Source organism: Anser anser, assembly GCF_964211835.1.
Source record: "Anser anser genome assembly, chromosome: 6".
Taxonomy (NCBI): Eukaryota; Metazoa; Chordata; class Aves; order Anseriformes; family Anatidae; genus Anser; species Anser anser.
In genome coordinates, this window is record NC_139726.1 from 29,724,390 (window position 1) to 29,746,605 (window position 22,216).

A 22,216-nucleotide genomic window follows, 5' to 3' on the forward strand; every position below is an offset into this window, starting at 1 on the left:
TTAATGATAAGTACAGACTTGTGGATAAGTCACGGGTCTTTGCGTTCAGCTCACCAAGACACCAGGCAGCTTTCCAGTTGTCCGACTGCTTCGTAAGGAGGGTTTTACTCAGGGAACTCAATGCTGGTCTGGCAAATGCTTGCTACAGGGCAAACATGATGCCATAAGGAAAAAGAAAGGTTTTCAAAAATATGGCTACTGTAGAATGAGTTGGGACCAGTCCTCTTTTGGATGCATCAATGGTTAGAAGATGGGAAACGGTGGTGGGAATTACAGCCCCCCACAGGTCTGTGTATTCACTGAAATGCTGCAAAGCTGGGATGGGCTGTAAGCAAATGTACTTTGCTGATGGTATGAGACTTATTCAGGGTCATCAAGACGAAAGATATTTGCAGAGAAATACTGTTGGTGTCATGATAACAAGAGACTAAATAGTGAAGTAGTACACGAAATTCAATGTTGCTGGATGCAAAATAATGCCGGTGGGCAGGAAGGAGACCTGGACTGGAGCAGGTGAAAGCTGAATGATTGCTGAGCTGAGGATGTCAAATGATTTTATGGGATGGAAAGCTTGAAGTCAAGTCCTTTTTCTGTACACAAACATCACAACTCTCTTCCATAGGAGATACCATGTAGGCTAAAAGAATAAATGGTCCTGAAAGGCGATGTAGAACAATTTGGTGGGGGGAAGCCCATGAAGAGCTGGTAGATCTTCCTGTTCTGTTTTAAATGATCGGGGAACGTTTGAATTTCCATGAGTTCTTTATACTAGTGTGTATTCTAGTGTCACAACAGAAGTTTGAAAGAGCAGGAAAAATCTTAGAGAAAATCAGTTCATCACATAACACCTTTCAATCTCTTTAAAAACGAGGTCACAATGTCTCAAAATCAGTAAGAAAAAGGGATATTTGTTCCCCAGTGGTTGGAAAGTCTTGTGTTTTTTTTTCCTCATTGGTTTGTTTTATACAAGGAGCCTTCAATTCATCGTAGCTGACGCTAGCAAACCTCCTCCCACCTGCACACATCCTGATCGCAGCAGAAAAGGAAGAAATCACAGAAGCACTTATATCAACAGATGTGAGCTCTGATTTAAACAACTGTAATTTATTCCCACTGATCTTTAGCAACATCTGCAAGTACAGTATGCACTATTTTTACTTAGCAACATTACCTTCACTTCTCTGCAGCACACATACTTTTTTTAATCTGTGATTTACATGCACCAAAGTGTTACGTAATCCAGGATAATTAGAAGAAGATTTTAGAGAAATGAGTTTGAGCATTGAAAATCCACAAAATATTTCCAGCACACTTGCATCAAAATACTTTAAAACACTCAAAGACTTGATTTTATGATAGCTAGTATTTTTAATTCTTTTTTTTGTTGTTGTTTTCACATATAATATTTTCTTTTTTTTTCTGTGCTCATTCTTAGAAAAAAAAATCTAGTGATTCTTAATGTTTTTGATCTCTTCCAGAATCTGTTCTTCTATTTTTGATTGTAAGGTCCTGATTAGACTGTAAAAAATCTTTGCCTGTGTGAGCATACAGCAAAGCACAGACAACAAAAGTGACTTCCATGGAATGTAAATGAGAAGATACTTCCTAGCAGGTCTTAGAAGGAAAAAATAGGTGAGCATTTTAGTCAGTGCTTAAGGAGATGTAGTTAGGTACAGACAGCTCACCAGCCGTACAACTGGTGTGTGCTGCTGTCACTGGTGTGATGATGAGCTGTGATGAGAGGAGAGTAGAACTCCTTTGTTCCCCTTCACTTTATAGAGTCACTTGTCTCTGCCTGTCCCTGTGTTTAGTTTGTTATCTGCATAGCTCTTCGGCTAAAGAAAAGATTAAAATATTGAAACTTTTTTTTAAAACTGTCCTCATTTCATTTTGAAATGGCTGCCTGTCAGCATATAGTTCAGTACACAGCACAAGTAGGAGCCTCATTGTGTATATTAATAAGGACTTCATGTTTAGAGGAAGGACAAGTTCTGTTAGGTTTCACCCAGAAACATTTTAGACGTTCCTTTTAGAAGAGGAAAGCCTCTCTCAAACGGACCTTCCCTCATTATTTAATAATAAGTGTACATGCAAAGGTTTAGGAGTCTGCAGCAGGACCCAGGAACTGAATTCACTCTCCCCACCTCTGAAAGTCCTCAGTTCTCCTAAGAGCCCATGTAGCAGAAACAGCAGCTCCTTTGTCGGAATAAGCAAGGCTCTAATATTATTCTCAAGGAGATAAGAGTGCTCATCCACTCAACAGCAGCAGATGTGGAAGACTCAGTATCTCTGACGCAGTTGTATCCTTTGGTTCAGGGGAGAAAAAGAGAAATACATGCTCTTGGATCAACAAGAGGCAAGAAATATGCTTCCTCTCTCCGTAAAGTCCTTCCAGATGGTAAGGCTTGATGTGCTGTCCCAGCAACAACTCCTGTGATGGCAGCTACATCAAAGGACTCGCAGGCAGGGAAAGCCAAATAGCGTCTCCCTGTAATGAACTTCAGAATTCAGGAATGATGGAGGGGTCAACAGCAGCCCGAGCACCAAACAGCAGCAGCTCCAGAGCTGGAGAGCAGTCCAGCTCAGGGCCACATTAATAACATTTTCCACCATGGCAGAGTCTACGCCCCTCTGCCGCAGAGCTCTGATGACTTCAGTGGGACTGTTCAAACACTTGCAGTCAAACAGATGATGAAGTGCTGCCTTGGATTCGGGCCCAGCAGTCTCCAGACATCCGTTCTGGGGAAGGTGGCTGGGTGTTAAATCCTTATCTTGGAGATGTATGCATGTGGGATGGGGCAGTGGAGAAGTTGCAGGTGGGAAGGGACATCTCTTGATCCAGTCCTTCTGCTTGGTAGCAGAGCAGGGGAGCATGGCAGAGTCCTTGAGACTGGCTTCTAAACCACAGGTGGAATACTTTCTCTCAGTACCTAATTTCTTTCTGCAGAAATAATAACTCTCCAAAACCGCTCTGTCTTGCCCTCCTTGTTCTTGAAGCGCTGCCAATGCGAGCCTGGTTTCTGCAGGCATCAAAGGGCCTGAATTTAGCGGTGCTTGGCTCAGACACTGGTGACTTTTGCATGGTTTATGGGGAAGGCTGGCACAAATGGACATCTGAGGGGATCTGAGGGTCCTTAGATAAAGCGGTGCACGGGACATGTGAATTCTGCTTTTCAATGTTTTTATTTCTCTGATGCCTTTACGATGAATAAACGTGGCCCTCTGCAATTCTGCATCCATGGAGGGGGCCTGGTACTTGCTGTCATGGGGCAAAGAGAGAGAAAGCACCTCTCAGCTGTTGGTGTCCTGAATCATTTTCTTTCAAGACTAAGACAGACAGGTTAGATTAGCTCAGTCCCAACTAAACAGTGCCGCTGTATCTCCCTTGAGTGGAGCCTGCAGGTAAGAAACATGGGAGCCACCATGGTGTGGCCCTTGCCCTGCAGAAGTGAGGCAGCGGAGTCCTACCAACCTTGTCCTTATCTGAGATACCAGGAGCCAAAATTAATGTTACAGGCACCAGGTCTGTCATTTCCTTAGTAAAAGTAAAGCCAGTATTCTCTGTTGCTTAAGCTGTGTGTATCTCCCACTCACAGACAATGGGAGGAGAGGATGTGAGAAGGCAGACTGCTGGATCTCCCAAGGGAACACAGCAGCGGCATCCTAATTGCAAAGCAACTTGATTTGTCTCTTACTATTTTCACGGGACTGCGGATGAGGAGCCTGGAGACAGACCCTCGCAGAGCACTACAGTAGCGTGCTGGTCGGTAGGGAGGAGAAGAGGTTTGCTTTTCCCACCCTGGCAGGGGCTTTTGGAGAGACAAGTTCAGACCAGTCCTGTCTTCTGCAGGCAAGCTCCCAGCTCCCAGCAGTGCTGTGTATAACTCGAACCCTGTTGTACTTCTATTCCCATGTCACTGCCCAAATTTATGGGGGTTGAGGGGAGCCCTGGCACCACAGAGGTACCGTAGGGCTTTTCCATCAATGCAGTAGCTCTCCCCAGAGTCTGTGACAGTGCACGTATTGGCAACGTCACCTCAGAGATGGTTTTTTTTTTTTTTTTTTGTATTCTCCTAATGCTTTCATAGTTTACTGCGACTTCAAAACCGTCCTCAGGGCAGATGATGCCAGAAACCATCCCTGATAAGAGGCCTGGAACAATTTCCACTGGCTTTAGCACAGCCGTGAAGGAGGTGGCTCAGTGTCATACGGGGTGACTTGCATCTCCCCGCAGCTTAGTAAGCAGATTGGATGCCAGACAAAACAAATAATCCGTTTCTCTCATTCTCCTTTGCCATTGTTTCCATAAATACGCTCAACAGAGAGTCATATGTGAAAAACAGCTGGTGATTTTTCACATTGAGAAATGTTGCATTTACCCTGTGATGGATAGGATATCCATCCTATTATGGATAGGATAAACGTACAGCAGAGCTACCCTGACGTGGGACAGTCCCAGTAGTCTGGATTTTGCAAAGGCTGTGACTGGCAAGAAGAAAACAAGCTTTGCTTTCATCGCGGCGCGCCAACAGGCCGGGGTGCTGGGGAGGAGATCCAGAGCCGCGTTCCCAGCGGTGCCCCTGCTGGAAGCAGGCCCTGGAGCCGTCCTTCCCCCTCCTCCTCTCGGCGGCTTCCAGCTGAATTGTAGTAAAAACTGAGCAGGCATTTCATCGTGTGTCTGCAAACCGATCCCGCCTTTGTACAGTTGTTGGGATGAATGTGGTAAAAGCCAACGCTCCTCACTTTTTGTTTGAATTAGAACATGATCCTGTGGAATAACGACACGGAGAATGTCTGAGGAATGCCTTGCCGTTGGCCTGTTGGCACATTTTCGGGGGGAAACTATAGAGGATGCTGGTGCTGTCAGATAGTTAGCGTTGAATTGAATGTCTGTAGTCAGCACCTAGATGCTGAAGGTCTGTTATTTTTGATGAGGGAGGCTTGATGTTGTGCTTCCCCAGGGAAGGCAGTGTCAGCAGAACCTTACCCCAGCAGTTGCTGGCGGGTGTAGGCTGGGCAGGCTTTTCTTAAGTGTTGTGTTCTTATTGTGTCCTTCTTTTCTTAGGGTTATTGAATGATTTTGTATACCTCTTTTTGGCTCTGGGTTTGGTTTCTTCCAGCAATTGAGGAGAAGTGCTGATGTGGTGGTGTTAGAAGTGTTGGTGGGAGACACCTGCAGGTTTACATTGCTGGAGATGCTGAATTTGCTTTTGTGTTACAGCCCTGACCCTTCAGCATCGCAGAGCTGTAGCAAATGGTCATCACTGGAGTGTCCTTTGTTGGGACAGCCGTCGGTGGTGTCACGACTGTCCTTGTGCATGCAGCCAGCTGCCACGGCACTGCTCTGCACGTGTCTTTGGGTGACGGCAGTCCCAGCCCCGCTGCTGCGGAGATCAGTTCTGCAAATTCGCACATTTGATACGTTTGAATAACTCCCTTATAAAACATGAGTCTCCGTTTCCTGGCCATCCTCACTGCCTCTAACCGTGGTTCCTCTGTGTCTCGATCAGGTCGACAGCGACACAATTTGGAACGAAGTCCACTCGTCCGGTGCCGCTCGCCTGGCCGTGGGCTGTGTCATTGAGCTTGTTTTCAAAGTAGCCACGGGAGAACTGAAGGTTGGTATGAAAATAATGTTTTGCTTTGGAATGGGCTGTGTGCAGGATCAACAGGGCTCAGCTCACGGCTGTGTTGTGCAGGAGGTCCAGTTAGCTTCATTTTAATGGCACCATCTGGCTTCAGTCATAAAAATCTTTGAGGATATCAGCAAGTGAACAACAGACTCCTGGTGAATGTTCTTACGCACTGATTAAAAGGGAGAAAGAAACCAGAACAGCAAGCGAAATCTCTATTCCGGTGTTATCCAAGAGTCTTTTTGTTGCCTTCAGCTGGGCCAGCCAGTTCAGTGACCTCATGCAGAATTTATTTTTTCCCTGAGTGGAAGGAAATGCTGTACCAGCCAGTTTCCATAAATTTCACGTGGATTTCTTCCCACTCCAGAACAAGGGAGAGCATCATCCACTGCTATGCTCTTGTGAGGAAACCATGGAGAACAACTACATGATTCCAAAGCAAAGTTAGCGCTTCTGGCCATGACCTCTGCACCCATCCATGTGAAGTAAACCTTCCAACCTGTCTCATTTCTTTCTTTTCTTACTTCTGTGTGTAGAATGGATTTGCTGTTGTTCGGCCTCCAGGTCACCATGCAGAAGAAAGCACACCCATGTAAGTATGTGTATGGGCTTTATTACCTCGCTTCAGTGTTTGCCTGTTGTGTGACCTACAGCCTGAGTTAGAAAGGCTTTTTGTTAGTTTACTGTTGCAGAATTTCTTGCTTATTGATACGTAAAACAGTATGCCATTCAAAGCTTCCAGTAGTTCTCTGGAATAGGGCAAAATCTTGCTTTGTGGTATTGGGTGGATAATTTTTTAGCAAGAATCAGCATTACAGCCATGCTTTGGAAAAGCACTGATGCTTTCATTTACTCCTTTTAATTGTTTTAAGCTAAATACTAATGGCTCACCCCATGTGAGGAAAGCAAGGATACACAATTAATAGCACAGCAAACATAATTGTGTCCTGGCATCACAGCTCTGACTGGAAGGTGGCAGAGCGGGAAGGCTTCATGAAGCACAAGCTGCAGTCAGGCATCTTGCACGTGCTTAATACAGCAGGGTTGGTATTAGGGCTTTGCATACATCATGTTGCACTCATGTATCTGGTGCGGAAGTTTCATGCCCTAGGTGCTTCAGCGTAGTGTTCTGAGGCCTCTACGAGCACGTCTGCTCCCTCCCAGCCAATCCACATAGCATCTCAGTGCTCCAGTCCTACTCTCCTTTCTTTTTCCTCCCTGCCATGTCCTCTGCCTGTCCACTTTGGTCCCCACCTCTCACACCTGAGCGCCAGAGGTCTGAGGGTCGCCTTTGGGCAGCTGGCACCGAGCAGCATCTCGTTGCAGCAGGGCTGGGAGAGCACCTCCTGAGAGATCACGAGACACCTGCTGCCGCCTGGCAGTTTTGTGTTCCTAATAGAGCACATATGCATCTTCCAGAGAGGAAAGCAGAGTGAAAGCAGAAGAAATTTCTTCCTACTGTGTTGTGTCTCAGATGATAGATGCATTGGGACCAGGGAGACCTATATTTAACACCTCTCATTTTCCTCTTTTCTCCCCCCTCTCATCACTTGCAGGGGCTTCTGCTATTTTAACTCCGTGGCAATTGCAGCCAAGCTGCTCCAGCAAAGACTGAATGTTAGCAAAATCCTAATAGTGGACTGGGTGAGTAAACACTGGTTCTTACCTGTCAGGAGAGCAGGTTGGAAATTTTTAATGGTTTTTTTTTTTTTTTTTTGAGTTTCTTGTGAGGCCAGCCCAGACTTTGTAAGTCAGTGAAAAAATGTTGTTTGTGGTCTGTAACCCAAAATCTGTTTGGTCGGTTGGTATTTTTTTAATGTTTTAGTAAAAGAAATGCCTATTAAAAGGTCCATAGTTTTCAGAATAAAATTTTAATTAATATAAAACAAGCCCATAATGCAGTCTCAAGGATGGGTAACTGCAAACTGTGATGGTTTATTTTTTTAGGGATGGTTTTTGGCCTTAACTGCTGCGATCCATCCCAGCTTTCTTTTCAAGATGTAAGGACTGGTTGCCGAGAGGGATGTGGGCTGTCGGGCATGGCTGGACCGGTGGTCTGGATGGTCTCAATGTCCTGCCTCGGGGCCAACACAGCCTCTGTACGTGTGGGCTGGCAGTCAGAAGTGTTCTCTAAATTGGATCAAGACAGTGAAATATTCTGCAGACAGTGCAGTGGAATTGAGAAAGAGCTTGTTTGTGATTTTGCTATGGTGATGTATAGATTTAAAAATGTGGCAGATACATTTTATTGATTTAAAAATGTATTTATGTGGCTGTGAAGACATCTGAGTTCCTGGGTATCAGCCAAGAGTTTTGATTAGGTTGCAACAAATCTCCTGTGGGCAAGACCCACAAGTTAAAATGAATGTATTTGTCTTTTTGCTTTACCGGATGGACATCCTTTTCCTCACTTCCCACCGACTGTTTTTCATGTCAGAAACAGGAGTGTTTTGCAAACCCATCCTGCTACGGGCTGCGTTTCTGCACCATATAGCAATGCAGTAGAGGGTCTGGGCAATGGGTTTGTGTCATTTAACATCACTGGGCCAGACCTGACAACTTTGCAGGGCACTTCCTATCACTGGTCACCCTACAGACTGATTAAAAATGCAAATTTGGGGCAACTAATACAGCCTTTCCACCCCCAACATCCCTCAAGACTAGGTATGAATCCAGTTCTCTCAATCCAAGTAAATGGGTCCTGTTTGGGTAAACGTTTGAAATTGTGTTTACTCTCATTTATCTTGCGTGTTAAATGGGAAGTGTAACCTGAAGCCAGCTGTGCAAAGCGGGTTAGTCTCATTTGCAATAAACTGTTTCAATTAGATCAGCACCACAAATGAAGCTCGACACCAAAGAAATCCCCTCCAAATCCCAAGTTGATGGCTTTAATCTACATTTTTACTAAGGCACTAACCTCCCTCATATAATGCAATCTCTGTCCCCGAAGGATGTACACCACGGGAATGGTACTCAGCAAGCTTTCTACAATGACCCTAATGTTCTTTATATTTCACTACATCGCTATGATGATGGGAACTTCTTTCCCGGCAGTGGTGCTCCCGACGAGGTAAGAGCATGGATCTGCGTAGCACCCACCCGCGTCTGGTAGGACCTGCTCGGGGTTGTGAGCCAGATGCCCCCAAAAATCTTGGGTAGGGCTGGAGGGAAGCTCCTGCCACCGCTCCCACCCCTGTGCTTGTTAGTGCTTGATTGGGGGCGCCTTGCCCAGGCCTTTGTGGTTGGTGTGTTCCTGTCCAAGTCCTAACAGCCGTGGGCATCGTGTCCTGCCCCGAGAGCTGGCAGGAGAGTGTGCGCCTTGGCAAACGACTGAATGCAATTAGGCTGTGCAGTCCTGGTGGGACAACCTGTTCCAGAGCCCTTTGCCAGCTGTCCCAGACAGCATTTTCTTCCACAAAGAACAGGGCTTCACGTATTTTTCCAGCCTTCCCCCTAACGCCATAGGATGTTTCTTAGGTGCAAGGAGCAAGTTGTCCACGCTGTGCTGCCGGCACCGTGCCGCAGCTCTCAGCGTTCCTGGCATGGCCCTGGAGCCCCTCACCCTGCTCCCTCCAAGGCACTGCTCACTGCCCCTGCTGTGTTCACGTCCTGCAGCCTCAAGGGTTTCAGCACCAGCCACCAGTGCTGTTGGACCAAATCTGCTGGTTCTTGGTGGTTTCCTCGGAGGCTGCTGCAGAAGGGCTGGGCAGATGAAGGTGGCAGCCCTTTCTCCTCCAGATGGACGCTTCTGCATCCATCACCTTCCCTTCCCTCTGGGCTAGTGGGAGGAATTGTCCTTCAGGGATCGGGGCCAGCACACAGCGTCTGCAGACCCAGACCCAGGGACACCTTCCCCATGGTTCACTATCCTGTTCAGCATCCCTGGGTAATGAGACGAAAGCTAAAATACTAAAAGTTGCTGCAGATGGGCAGCATAGAAACAATCATGATTTGAATGATAGAATCAATGAAACCTTCCCTGGCCTGTATGGTACAGTATGCTCTTTTGAGCTGTAGTTTTGGTGTAATTTTGAATTTGAAATCAGTCGTGCCTAAGGAATGTTCCGTTATCATCCTTCATATCTCATTTATCAGAGGGAAATTCTATGAAATGCTAGTTCTGCGTTCTCTGAGGCATTCTAGATTACATCTGAAAACTAGAATTCTTACCCTGTCAATGTTACATGTTCCCATTCAGCGAACATCGATGTTTCCATTTAGGTTTCTAAAGAAACTTGAATGTAACGCGATACTCCTTCATTACCCTGTTTGTGTGCTACTGTTCAGGGAATAGCAGCAGCTCATTGCATCAGGCTTAATTTCTGCTTCAGGATGCATGAAGGCCTGAGACCTACTTTTTTTCTGCTGACTCTTTGAATTAATAATCTAATGATCTCATTTACAAAATACCTAGTATTGTAAGGAAACACTAGACTGTATATAGGAAATACTATACCCGCTCTGTATTTACTATCCCTAGTAATTTTTAGACATGTCATTCCAGACTGAGTACAACAAAGAATACAAAATAAATTAAATTTACAAGGGATAAGTAACCCACCTTAGATGGATGTACCCACTGTGTTTTTCTACCAGCACTATTTGCAATGATACAAAGAATGTGAAATAAAAGCTCTGCAGCTTTATTTAGCTTAATTATCTGGCTGTGTATCGTATACCAGAATTAGTATTCAGTTTTTTTTTTTTTTTCTGTATTCAGAGACCTGTCTGAATGCAGGCGTTTAGGGTTCAAAATGATTGGGGGAAGCATGGCTTGTTTCTCAGCAAATGAGTTACTGGAAGCCCCTGGTTTATTTTTCAGTTCTCAGCTGTCTCACTTACTTGCAGTGGATGGAAGGGTGGGGGCATTTGCAATACAAGCCAGGATAGGGATGTACTTATATTTAGCACCCACGTGTCCCTCAAGCAGTGGAAATCTCTTCTTTGTGAATCATATTTTTCCCCAGTAGAGGGGGAGCTCGCTCTGATTAAAACTGTGTTTTTTCCCCAAGTTGCAACTACGATAAAGTACTACAATAAGCTACTACAAAATAAACTACTACAAAACTGTACTTCTGAATATAACCGAAAACAATTTAAGGGAAGGTATTGCATGTAATGTGCTCTCCTACCAAAGGACCCACTTACTGGTGAGGTGTTTTTTGGGTGAGCAGCAGTCAAACACAGCCTGCCTACAGCTTCCATGAGCATCACAGCAATTGTGAGCATGGGGGAGCTTTATTTTTACTCTCTATTTTTACAGTCTGGGGACTGGTTCACTCTAGAGAGAAAAACTAACCTGGCTGCCACTGAGCTATTGAATCAAAATCCATATTCAGCTGGAAGAATCATGAGAGACCAGAGAGGTGCTGCCAGAGTTCGCTGTTTCTGTATGTATAACTAAGTACTGTTTCCCTTTTTCAGGTTGGCACAGGAGCAGGAGTTGGTTTCAATGTTAACATGGCCTTCACTGGTGGCCTTGATCCACCGATGGGAGACACAGAATACTTGACTGCTTTCAGGTAGTATTCAAGTTTTCCTCTTACAAACATATTTTTCACCTAAACTGTGTTTCTTTCGTCTTGTGCAGTCCTTAATCTTGAGCCTATCTCTTACTAAGTTAAGAAACTCAGGTTTTTCATCTTGTTGCAGTTAGCTTTCAGAGTGCCATGTAGGATAAAGATGAATTTAGTAAATAGGATATTTCTGGCCATAAGAAGTGTATGCATGACATTAAGGAGATTGATGTACTCGCTGCTTAGCACTGATGTATGAATGTAAAATGTGTACTGATATGAATGAGCTCTTCTGTTGCTGGCTAGAAACCTTTTTAAGCTCTTTGGGTGGGTGCTTCTCTGGATAAACTCACCTGGATGGGGAGGGGAACCCACAACAACTTTTCACAAGTTATCATGAGTTGAAATTTCAGAGTGCAGCTGTCCCAAGGCTTGAGACATTATTACTGTGATGTATGCGATGGGACCCGTCTTCTGGCCATGCAAGCTGGCGATGTAGCCCTTATCCTGCAAGAGCTGTGCTCATGACTTCCACCCAACCTCACTCCCAAGTTTACCTAGCAAAGGGACGTGGGCTTGTTTCTATAAGCCATATTTTTTTATTTTTATTTATTCAAAATACTGAATTTGTTTCCCCTGTTCTAGCCAACTGGAATTGGAACCAACTGAGCTGTTGGTTTTGTGCTTTCCTTACTGGGGTCTGGTTTCTCCTCAGAAACAGCATGTTGTGTTTTATGAATAAAAATACAACCATCTCTGAAATAAGTGTTACTCATCACTCACTGTTAGTGTCAATGAAGGTAAGCAGAGCTGTGGAGTTGAATGAATGTGTTGCTGGAATATCCTCCTTGATTAGCAGTACCTAATGCCGTATGTAAACCATTGTCATACAAGCATATTCAAGTGCGCTCTGAAAAACTGTTGATGAGTTTGCAAATGGAGCAGGGAAAGAAGCCACTTTTTGAGCCACTCGTTCCTGCACTGATGGTCTTACTGTCGTGCTCACATGTGATACCTGGGGATTGCAGGGGTATCTGCAGGGAATCCTTTACCTGACCCTTATTTTACTCTCATGGCAGCAGCGTCAGAAGAGGTGTGTGAAGCAAAACACACGTTAACTGACCTACTGCCATGTGCACCCAGGCTGTGGTTTCTCTGACCAGTGTCACGACAGGAGCGCTGCAGGACTGGGGGTTGAACATCTTCTCGCTGCTCCGAGCAGCTAAGGGGCAAAATACCTCAATAGGGTGATTGTACATCACTGCTGGTTTTGGGGACTTGCTGCAAGCCTGGGGTGATACATTTGCCTCCCAGACCCGTAGAGAATGGGAAAAAGAAGGTATTAAAATTAACTCTGGAAGCAGCAGGATAACAAGATGAAACAATGACAGATCTTTCTGAGTAGAGGAAAACCTGTAAGTAATGCAGTAGTGAATAGAGGCCTGTGTGAGACGACGCTTTCCTTTCCGATACTCTTTCCAGGAGAAGGAATAGAATTCCCTGGCCTGCTGGATGTATAGGCTTCATTTTTCTTTGAGACTGTCCTGTTCCACCCCATGTCCCCCCACATGCTGTGGGTCCTGCCTCCCCAGCGTGCCTCTTTTTTAACAATTACCAGTTGAAGTGGTTTTCTGTCCTCAAACCAAATTTAGTGTGCTTCTGGCAAACACCCTGCATAAATTCAGGGGGACACACGTGCCAAAACATGAGATGCAAATTTCTGGCAATAGCCAGATGGAATGTCGGCTTCATGGAATAGCATTGCATGCATTAAATCTGGGAGCATTATTTTCTCTTCTCCACTGTCCGTGTATTTGTATTCAGTTATACTGAGCAAAAAGAGCTTTTACTCCTCAGCATGCCATTAAAAAGCCTTCAAAGAATGTATACGATTTAAAATAACATCTAGTCAAATAACTGTCATTTGTCTTGATGTTTTATTCCTGTTACAGGAAAGCAGCACTTTCCTCCAAAGTGGAAGTCTGTTTATCCCAGCAGTCAACAAGACTGATCTCTTCATTATAAAGAGAACCTGTAACTCGCAACTGAGTGACATACTTGCTATTAAATATTAATTGAGTTTCAAGGCTCCTGGAAAATTGTTCAGACCAGTCTACGCCGTGAGACCTTTGCCAGCCATTCCTTAATAGACGCTGGTGTCTTTTTGCCCAGAGACTGCAGCTATTTGGGGAACATATTTTGTAGCTACTCACAGCCCTTATTTTGCCGTGGTTTCTGGGTAGCGAGGTACTTTGTGACTCATCCTCATAGGTAGCACCTCCTGGAGCCTGCCCCATGTGCACACCTTCAGTCAATAAGTTAAATTGGAAGCTTTTTTAATCTTATGCCAAGTTTGGTCATGATAATACATTATCAAGTGACCTTTTTAAATCTTAACCAGCTTCTTTGAAAAACATTTTTTTCCTGAATCTTTCTATTGATTTTAATGTAAAATTATGCTTTGAAGTTTTCAATTTATAGTCCCCTGAGAGTTAGAAAGTGAAGGGAATGGGTCATATATCCTTTTTTTCTTCTTTTCTTGTGTTCGCCCCTTGAGACAATGCATGCCTTCAAGGCAGCACCTTGTTATTCCACCCCATCGAATGCCACGTTGCATTTGCTGGGGATCAAACCTAAGATGAAGAAAAGATAAGAAAATTGGCCATAATGAACTCCAGAAGCAGCAGGCATTTTCACCATGAACTTGGAAACTCACAGTGGAGAACTGAGCTTTAATTCAAACCAGTCCAAATGCCAAACTGTGAGGCTTTGAAGTCTGCAGAGGAATCAGTGGAAATCCTTTGAGCTAGGCAAAGATACTGATATACTTTTTCTCCTTTTTTTTTTTAAGCCTTAACTCTTGACATGCTTGTCTGCTTTTAAGGAAGAAAGCCATCTTTCTGTGTAAAAACACTGGAAGAAAAATATGCATCATGCTTTCCATTTTTTCTTCTATTTCAGGATAAACAGGTATACAGATCTGATGAAAGTATGTGCGCTAATGAAATAGTAACTGAGATAATTGTCCTCATAAATCAGTCTCCTGATGAATGAATAAATAAATCCCAATTAAACTTATCATCCCCGCACTGAAAACCTGCTTCAGACCATGTCATTTCACCCTTTCCAAAGAAAGAACAGTAACTTGCTTCAAAGGCTTTCTGCTGATCACTTCTTCGAGCAATATTAGCCTCCCTGTGTTTGCACTACAGCGTTGTGCTGGACAGGGTAGCGTGACCTCTTAATATTTATTAGTACTGCCGAGCCATTTCAAAAGTGAGAACAAGAGTTAAAAATGTGAAGCGGAGAGCAGCCGTGCCTTGCACTTTGTCGCTTATTGTCTTCATAACTGAGGACTGAAATCACCGGCTGCAGCCGCGCGCTGCGTCCCGTCCCGAGGTTGGGGTGAAATCACGGCTGCTAAATTTGGGGGGAGCAGGGTGGGGTCGCCCCGGTCGCTAACAGACGTTCAGTCTGACAGAAGTGATTTGGGAGTTCGCTGAGAGCTTGGCGCTCCTCCACGCTATCGTAACTGCGCTCTGCCTGCCCTAGACAGCATTACATTATAATTTAGCTGACCATTTACTGCGCAAATGTTCCACGGCTGAAGTCACCACCAAAGTATGTGGGCAATACAGATCTCACAGATTATGCAGAAATGTATTAAACTCTAATGCGTAAAATGCAGGGCATATAATTTAAAATGTCCCTAACTCATCAAAATGTTATTGGTATTCATTGCTGTTATTCCGTAGTTATAGAAACAAACGGTTGTAAAATTCCTTTTTTTTTTTTTTTTTACCAGAGTCTGTTGTTCCCTGACTTGTTATACAAGAAATAATGTTTGCTCCTATAAATTCTCATGACATTTTCAAAGGTTGTGTAAAAGTATAGTATGCAAACCCAGCTAGGAGACCTGCCGAAAAAACGTGAAGACTGTGGCTAGTTTCCTATTGCACGAGAACAACAATTACTTAGTGAAATTAAATTGTATTATACACAGGAGTTTTCCTCTGAATTTGCTGTAAGAAACTTTTCCTGATGATTTTAGCAGTTGTGTCGTTTCATCTGATTTTTTTCCAACCCTGACAGCAGCCCCTCGCACAATTATAATTCCATGTAGGGTATGATTTCGTGTTAGTTTTATTTTTATTTAAAACACCTCAAGCAGAAGCAAAGCCAGGACTGAAGCTTGAGGGGTCCCTCCTGCCCTTCTCGGACAGACTGGAGCAAGCATTGAACGGGTTTGGGAGCCAAGTTGGTAGGGGGGGTTGTTCTTTCCTTCGATCCGTAAAACGTTTCAGAAGTGAATAAGGGGGAGGGCGGAAGCTGGTGGTGTTTTGCCTGGAATCGTTGTTTCTGCATTTTAAATTTCATCCTCTCTGATGCTTATTTTGTCCCCAAACTCCTAATCCCTTTTGACATAGCGAATGACCGTGGAGATGGCTGCTTCGAGAAACAAAGACTGGAGCCTTCAGGAAGCCGATTAGCCTCCGGAGCAGTGGATAGCGTTTGGTTTTATATGGCCAGCAGTGGGAAAAGAGGTTCTGAAAAAAGTGCTCAGCCTTCTAAGTTTCACTGATTTGCTTGCTGCAATTGAGCATTTAAAAGAATCCCCCGTAGAACTGCTTAATCTGCCTGTCATTTATTAAGCGTTTAATCGGTGAATTGGCCAGAAATAGACTAAGAATTATTCAGTCTTCTGGAAAATACATATAAAATTGTATGTTTTCCCCCAAAATGATTGCACAACATGATCAGCAGGTTTTGCTGTTTGCAGCCATCAGTATTAATGCATAACTGTTCAGCTTAGCCATATTCAAAGTCAAATGAAAGGATTTACTTTGTGTTAAGCAAGCAAAACAATCAGCCAAAATATAGGAAATTTAAAGGTATAACCCTTGTATTTAAAAAAAAAATTGGCATGGCTTGAAATGAAGATTCAGTGTTGTGAACCCTTTCGTTCCCCAGTGAATAACTTTGCAGCCACCTTAACCCTCAGTTGAAAGACCCAGTTTCAGAGAAAACTGCTCACCTTCTTGATAGTAATTTAAATCCGTGAATAGTATGATCATCAGGGCAAAATCATAGGGTCGTTTGAAGTTTAATTGTTGTTTTCTCTTGGGACTTAGCTTTCATGTGATGGATCTGAGCGAAAAGGGTATTTTCTTCTGTGCACAAGAAAAATTCAAAACCGAAAGACTGAGTTAAATGTGCCTGAAACGCTGTCCGCAGATGAAATCTCAGAAATACATCACTTGAAAGCGGTTCATTTGGGCTTTCAGTTGCCTCAGTCCTAAAATTTCACATGTGAGTCTCATTTGTTTCAATTAAAAGGGAAGAAGGAGGGAGCACAGAGGCAGGAGGGCTTTGGCACGCTGTAGCCCCGGGCAAAGCCTGGAGCTCCTCCGAAGCTCCATGCATGTGCTCTGCGCCGTCACGCTGACCGTATGTTGATTCAGACCAGGGTAAAGTTCTCTGGGCAAAGATATAGCTGCATATGTATGGGTGAGTGTCAAACAGAGCTGGGGCTGGGGCTTTGGAGCGCTGGTGTAATACTGGAAATAGGAGGAAGTCAGCAGAAAGAGCAGCCCATGAGAGTCGGACGAAGGGAAAGTTTCAAGTCCGGATTTGACAGCGCTCTTGTGTTTGGATGAGCATGGCAGTCATGGCACCGAAAGCATCACCTAGCTTATTTGATCTGACACAATACCCCCTGGCACTCCTGTGGGTCTCGGCAGCCTCCGAGCACACACATCTCCTGGCCCCCTGGGCATGAAGCTGCATGTTGGGCAGCCTGTGTCAGTCTGTCTGTTCCCGTGGCTCTTCTTGGATGGGGAGCCAGGGGAACCTGCTGCTCACAGTTCTTAAAAATTTGAGGGACCAGGTAGAAATTTACTTTGCATACAGAGCACTAATAATCACTTAAAAATGAAGCTGTGTGCAGGGGGCAGCCTGTTGTTGCAGTATGGTCACCCCGTCCTCTGGACATCCTCAGCACGGCTTCTTTTAACTGTTGTCGAAAACTGATTGATTTACGTCTAACCAGCAAGCACTGCTTTTTCTCTCCCCAAATTTCTCCGGATGGGTTTCACCTCCAGCAGTTGGAGCTGCCTGTGTGGTGTCTGTGCCACTAGATGGTATCTCCGACCTGCTCTCGCCGTGCTGGGGCTCTCAGCTGAGCACCGCGCATCTCCTTCGGGTGCCTTCGGACCTGGCCAGCAAAACCTGGTGGCGCCGTGGTTGTGCTGGTGGCTGGATGGTGCCAGACACGTGCACGGGTTTGGGTTTGCTCCGTCGGGTGATGCCGCGCAGCAGCTGAGGTTCTAGCAGCTCTCGTCGTATCGTAGCTTTGGAAAAAAAAATTGATGATTTTAGCAGTTCTGCTTGGGTTAGAAATTAAATAGCTCAGCAGTACTTCAAAGCTCAGGGAAAAAAAAAACTTTGCCACGTGCACTTGCTTCAAAACTGCTGTTTTAGTCCTTTGTCAAGGAGGTGGTTTCTACTTAAAGTGTCTGTGGGTTTCACTAAACGGGCTTTGTCGACTGAAAAGCCATCAGCAGGAAAATACACTCTTTTGTCTTCCTTATGTAATAATCTCTCTGAGGACAAAATGTATACGGCAATTAAATCATTTGAGGAAAAAATTAAAATTCCACTTTCAGATTTTGTAAGCATTAAAATCTTTCTCAGTACAGTGAAGGCGAATGCTGCCTTAAAAGCTCTGCAACCTGTAACCACCAGCAGAGAATTGCTTTATTTTTGTAACAAGGAAAAGAAAATAAGGTCCCTTTTTTTTTGCATAGGTTTCTGTGTCTCTATGCAGTGAGACTGACAAGCAGGAAGATTGCAAAAAATTAAAGTTTGAAAGGTTTTCTCGGCTGCACGGTGTCTTAGCATCTGAACCAGCCCTGTGATGTACCCAGTGTCCCTGCCCGCACGGGGACTCTGCCCAGTGTTGGCAATGGAAAGTCCATGATGGGTTTGAGTACCACTCAAAGTGGCTCGTTGCATGGTAGATGGTAATACTACCTTAAATTAAACTGTGCAGAGGGCAAAATGGCTTGAGATGAGATCGGTCTCGGAGCAAATACCAAAGCTGCTGACACTAGCAGATGTCGTGTGGCTGTTTAACACAGATGTAACAGAAGATGTGAGCTTTTGTGGATGTCTTGATAGCACCTGAGCAATCTCAGCACAAAATAGACCTTCCTGGGGTCTTTCTGTTTTTCGGAGCACCCAATAACTACTACACTCAATAAAGGAACACCTTTTCTGTTCTCAGAGCATTCTGTAACCACTGTAGTCAATAAAGGTGAAGCTGTCACATCTACAAAGATACTCAGAGGGTTGTGTTTTGGTATATAAATTCATTTCATGCTTTGGAATGCTAACCTTGGCAGTAGCCATTCCTAGGACAGGGAAACAGGGAATACTGCCATCTTCAGTACCATAAGGGATAGATAGCATTGTTCAGGATTCCCTAGTCGTACAGCTGATAGCAAGGTCTGGAGAGGTATCTCCAAGATTGGGTTGGTAAGCTTACAAGGGAAAAAGAATATAATTTGGAAAATATTACTGTATATAGGGGGCCTTGAGATTAACACCTCTTTGTGCACCTCCTTGCTTTTCCACCATTTCCTGCAGTTATCATTGCCTGATCCAAAAATTGAAAATTATTTTCAAGCCCATGGATGCGTGTACCCCGGCGTAAGCTGGTATTTATCCAAGAGTGCTTGCTACAGGCTTTGTTAATCAGAAAAGATTGTGTGTGACTGTCATGTTTATTCAGAAGCTCTGGTGCTTTCACTTTTTTCATTGCTGTGATTTCAATTCTGCTGTGTTTGTGCTGGGGTGATTAGATGAAGAAGCAATTACTTGCTCTCTGCAGAACTTTCCCTTTTCGCTTAGTTGGCATATTGACGTGGGAAATGGGGTGTTTGCAACCTCATGGATTTTGAACAGAAATTTAGTAGATTGAAGAGAGAAACCAGGATGAAGATGCATTTTGCTGAGAAACCATAGAGATGGACCTCCTGTTTCATTTAAATACTGGCCTTAACAGGCAGTAGGTTGCAGATGCTGAGCAATTTAATCCATTTTTAGAGAACAAAATGTCAGAGGATGGGAAACTGGAGCTGGGTGTATTTGGGCTGGATATTTGCATGTTAAAGCTCATTCACTGCCTGTGGTAACCATCCAGCACTGTGGACTTTCTTTTGTTTTGGTTCTTGGTGGGCCAGCTGAGCAGCAAGTTCATGGACTCGAGGCTGGCAGTGCCCCAAACAGCTGCACGATGCAGTGGCAAGGGTAGCGCTCACCTGCACCACGACATCCCCAGCCTTTCATTATGGGTAATGAAAAGTGCAGCATGGAAAAAATAAATGGCTTTGCAGATGCTGCCAAGCCTAATGGAGATGTTTAGGAGGAGCACAGGGCTGTAGCTAGGAGACAAGTGCCACACACCGAGGTTGCTGTAGGACAGGTTTTCCAGGTGGTTTTGCAGTCTGGGCCAGATGCCCTCTTATTTTCTCCTTAGCCCTGACATACGAAAAGCGAGATATGATCACAAAGGGAAAACACAATGTATGGCAAGTTATTTCCCTGGTCAAAACCTGAGGTTGTCAGTGGAGAAAATAAACCGTGTTGAAAAAATAACATGAGAGAGGGATATTGACTTCAAAACTATACTGTGTGGTGTAGCGTTGCAAAGTTTCTTGCCAGCCAGGCTCTCATCTGCTAATTAAAAGGGAAATGGACTTTGCTACTGTGGAGAAACAACACGAGGCTTTATAAACCATTTTCTAGATAGCTTAAGTGTTCCTGTGTTTGTTTGAGAGCCAAAGTAACACGTCTGCCATTGTTCAATTCTGTTGCAGAACGGTAGTAATGCCCATTGCCAACGAATTTGCCCCAGATGTTGTGCTGGTGTCATCTGGTTTTGATGCGGTGGAAGGCCATCCTACACCTCTTGGAGGATATAACCTATCGGCAAAATGTAAGTTGTGGATTGAAAAACAGCAAAGATCTGAAACTGGTGTAAATTGTTGCTGTCCTGGGGGCCAAATTACAATATATCCAGGTTTTGCCTTTTGGGAGTCTGCCTTCAAATACCTTATTTCAATGGCAATTTTTTCAGACTTTTTGTTGCATTTGCTTTTGTTTTGTCACTACATGGTATATATTTTAGTCTGGCTGAAGCCTTTGTTATCTTGGAGCATTGCATATTTCACTTTTAAGTGCAAATAAATTACTCAAGGAAATTACCAAGTCACTTGTACTCATATCTTGGTGGAAGACAGCTGCTTAATTAGAAAAAGTTATGTTTTTTTTAATGCAAAATTGCAGAAAGAGGCAATGCCAGATGTAAACAGATAAACCCCTGCTCTGAATGCTAGTAGACATACATTTCTTCCTCTAGGATACCTTAATAAAAATTTGGGCCAATTTTTTTTTCTCTATCCTTGAAACAATTATATGGGTCCACAAAAACGTCCCTTTTGCTTTGCATCTGTAATGTTTTGCATTGCACAGGAGATGCACTCAACTCCACACACATACACACACACACAACGCCTCCTTTTTTTGCAATGCTGGATATGTCTGGTACTGTATAATTAGGGTCATTCAGGAAAACAGTTTTTCTTGCAAAAGCCAGAGGATATTTTTTAAGAGATTGTTTCAGTCAGGAAACTTAGTCTGTACAGTGAACTTCAGACCTTTGCAAGGTAGCTGAACCTATAAACTTCATACAAGAATAAAGTGAAATAGATTTACAAGATAAGTTATTTAAGATATCCAGAAACACTTCGTAACAAAGAGCTCTTGTTTACCTGCCTGTTGTATTTCCCATGTTGTGCTACTCTCTCAAAATGTGAGGCTGGTTTCTGTGTTACATGCTCAGCCATGAGTCTTTTTTATCTGGCTGTTAACTTGCCAGTTTGCAAAGGCACTTGCAGGGGCTATGAGACACTGCAAAATAAAAAGCAGGGAACACGGGTGAGGGTAGAAATGTGCAGGGTTCTCTTTCATTTGGATTTTTTTTTTTTGAGGGGGAGGGTTGGTTTGAGGACATGTTTTTTAAATCCTCACAGCTTGGTTCTGTTTTGTTTAAAGGGTAGAAATGTATTGTGTGTCATATGATCAAAGTCCCGGTGCCCCAGGAATTTTTATAGCATATTATATATGGGAAGAAATGTCTGTTAAGGACTGGATGTCAAATGTCTCGGGGGCGCTGCAATGCCGCTATCACAACTGAGAGCACCGGCAGCAATTTCACTGGTTTCCCCTTGCCCTCCTCCCCCGGTGCCTCCCGTACAACTTCTTCAGCATCGCCTTTTCCTTCTCGCATCTCAAGCAGCAGGGCGAGAGCAGCCTCCTTCCATGCTCCTCCTCCCCTTCCCCGGGTGGCCTCTGCCACCACATCGAGCCCAGGGGCTGCCAGGGGGCTGCTGGGGGGCTGCGGTGCCCCTCGCCCGGATAACCTCCAGCAGGGAGGCTCACAGCGGCAGCGGGGTGCGGATCCATCCCGCGTCGCTCCAGCGGGGAAGCGTGGCTGGAATTCTGAAACGAGTGCATGAAAATCAAACCTGGCTCATATTATGCGTTTAAGTCCGCTCGGATCCCTTGTGGTTTTTTAATATGATGTAATTCCTTTTTATAACGCTTTGATCCTTTGCCAGGAGCCTGATTCCAGCGACAACCTCTGCCCTTCTCTCACATTTCCTCTTTCCCCTCACAGGCTTCGGGTACCTGACGAAGCAGCTGATGGGCCTGGCCGGAGGCCGCGTCGTCCTGGCCCTCGAAGGAGGCCACGACCTGACCGCCATTTGCGACGCCTCAGAAGCATGTGTTTCTGCTTTGCTGGGAAACGAGGTACGGAGAAACAAAAAACATGCCACCAGAAGGCCATGGTGGTGTTCCTGGTGGCACCTTCCAGGTGCCTCAGCCTCTACCCCCTCGTCCTGCGGAGTTTCCAGTTGTGGCATTGACTTTGGGCTTCTTACTCTCCAAAACAGGGAATCTGCCCAATTTTTCTCATTGTTTCTTGTCCTTCCATTTGAAGGA

The 22,216-nt window shown here is 44.5% G+C and overlaps 1 protein-coding gene across 14 annotated transcripts in view; it reads left to right on the forward strand.

The window, feature by feature from the left end:
• HDAC4 (histone deacetylase 4) overlaps positions 1 to 22,216 on the forward strand; it is a 252,798-nt gene that overhangs the window by 216,359 nt on the left and 14,223 nt on the right. For all 14 annotated transcript variants that reach the window (XM_083841239.1, XM_083841246.1, XM_083841240.1 and 11 more), the window contains 7 exons: positions 5,511 to 5,618; positions 6,170 to 6,225; positions 7,190 to 7,277; positions 8,584 to 8,703; positions 11,058 to 11,155; positions 20,029 to 20,147; positions 21,891 to 22,024. In XM_083841239.1, the coding sequence (XP_083697365.1) occupies positions 5,511 to 5,618; positions 6,170 to 6,225; positions 7,190 to 7,277; positions 8,584 to 8,703; positions 11,058 to 11,155; positions 20,029 to 20,147; positions 21,891 to 22,024 (723 nt within the window). The remainder of the gene's footprint in view (positions 1 to 5,510; positions 5,619 to 6,169; positions 6,226 to 7,189; positions 7,278 to 8,583; positions 8,704 to 11,057; positions 11,156 to 20,028; positions 20,148 to 21,890; positions 22,025 to 22,216) is intronic.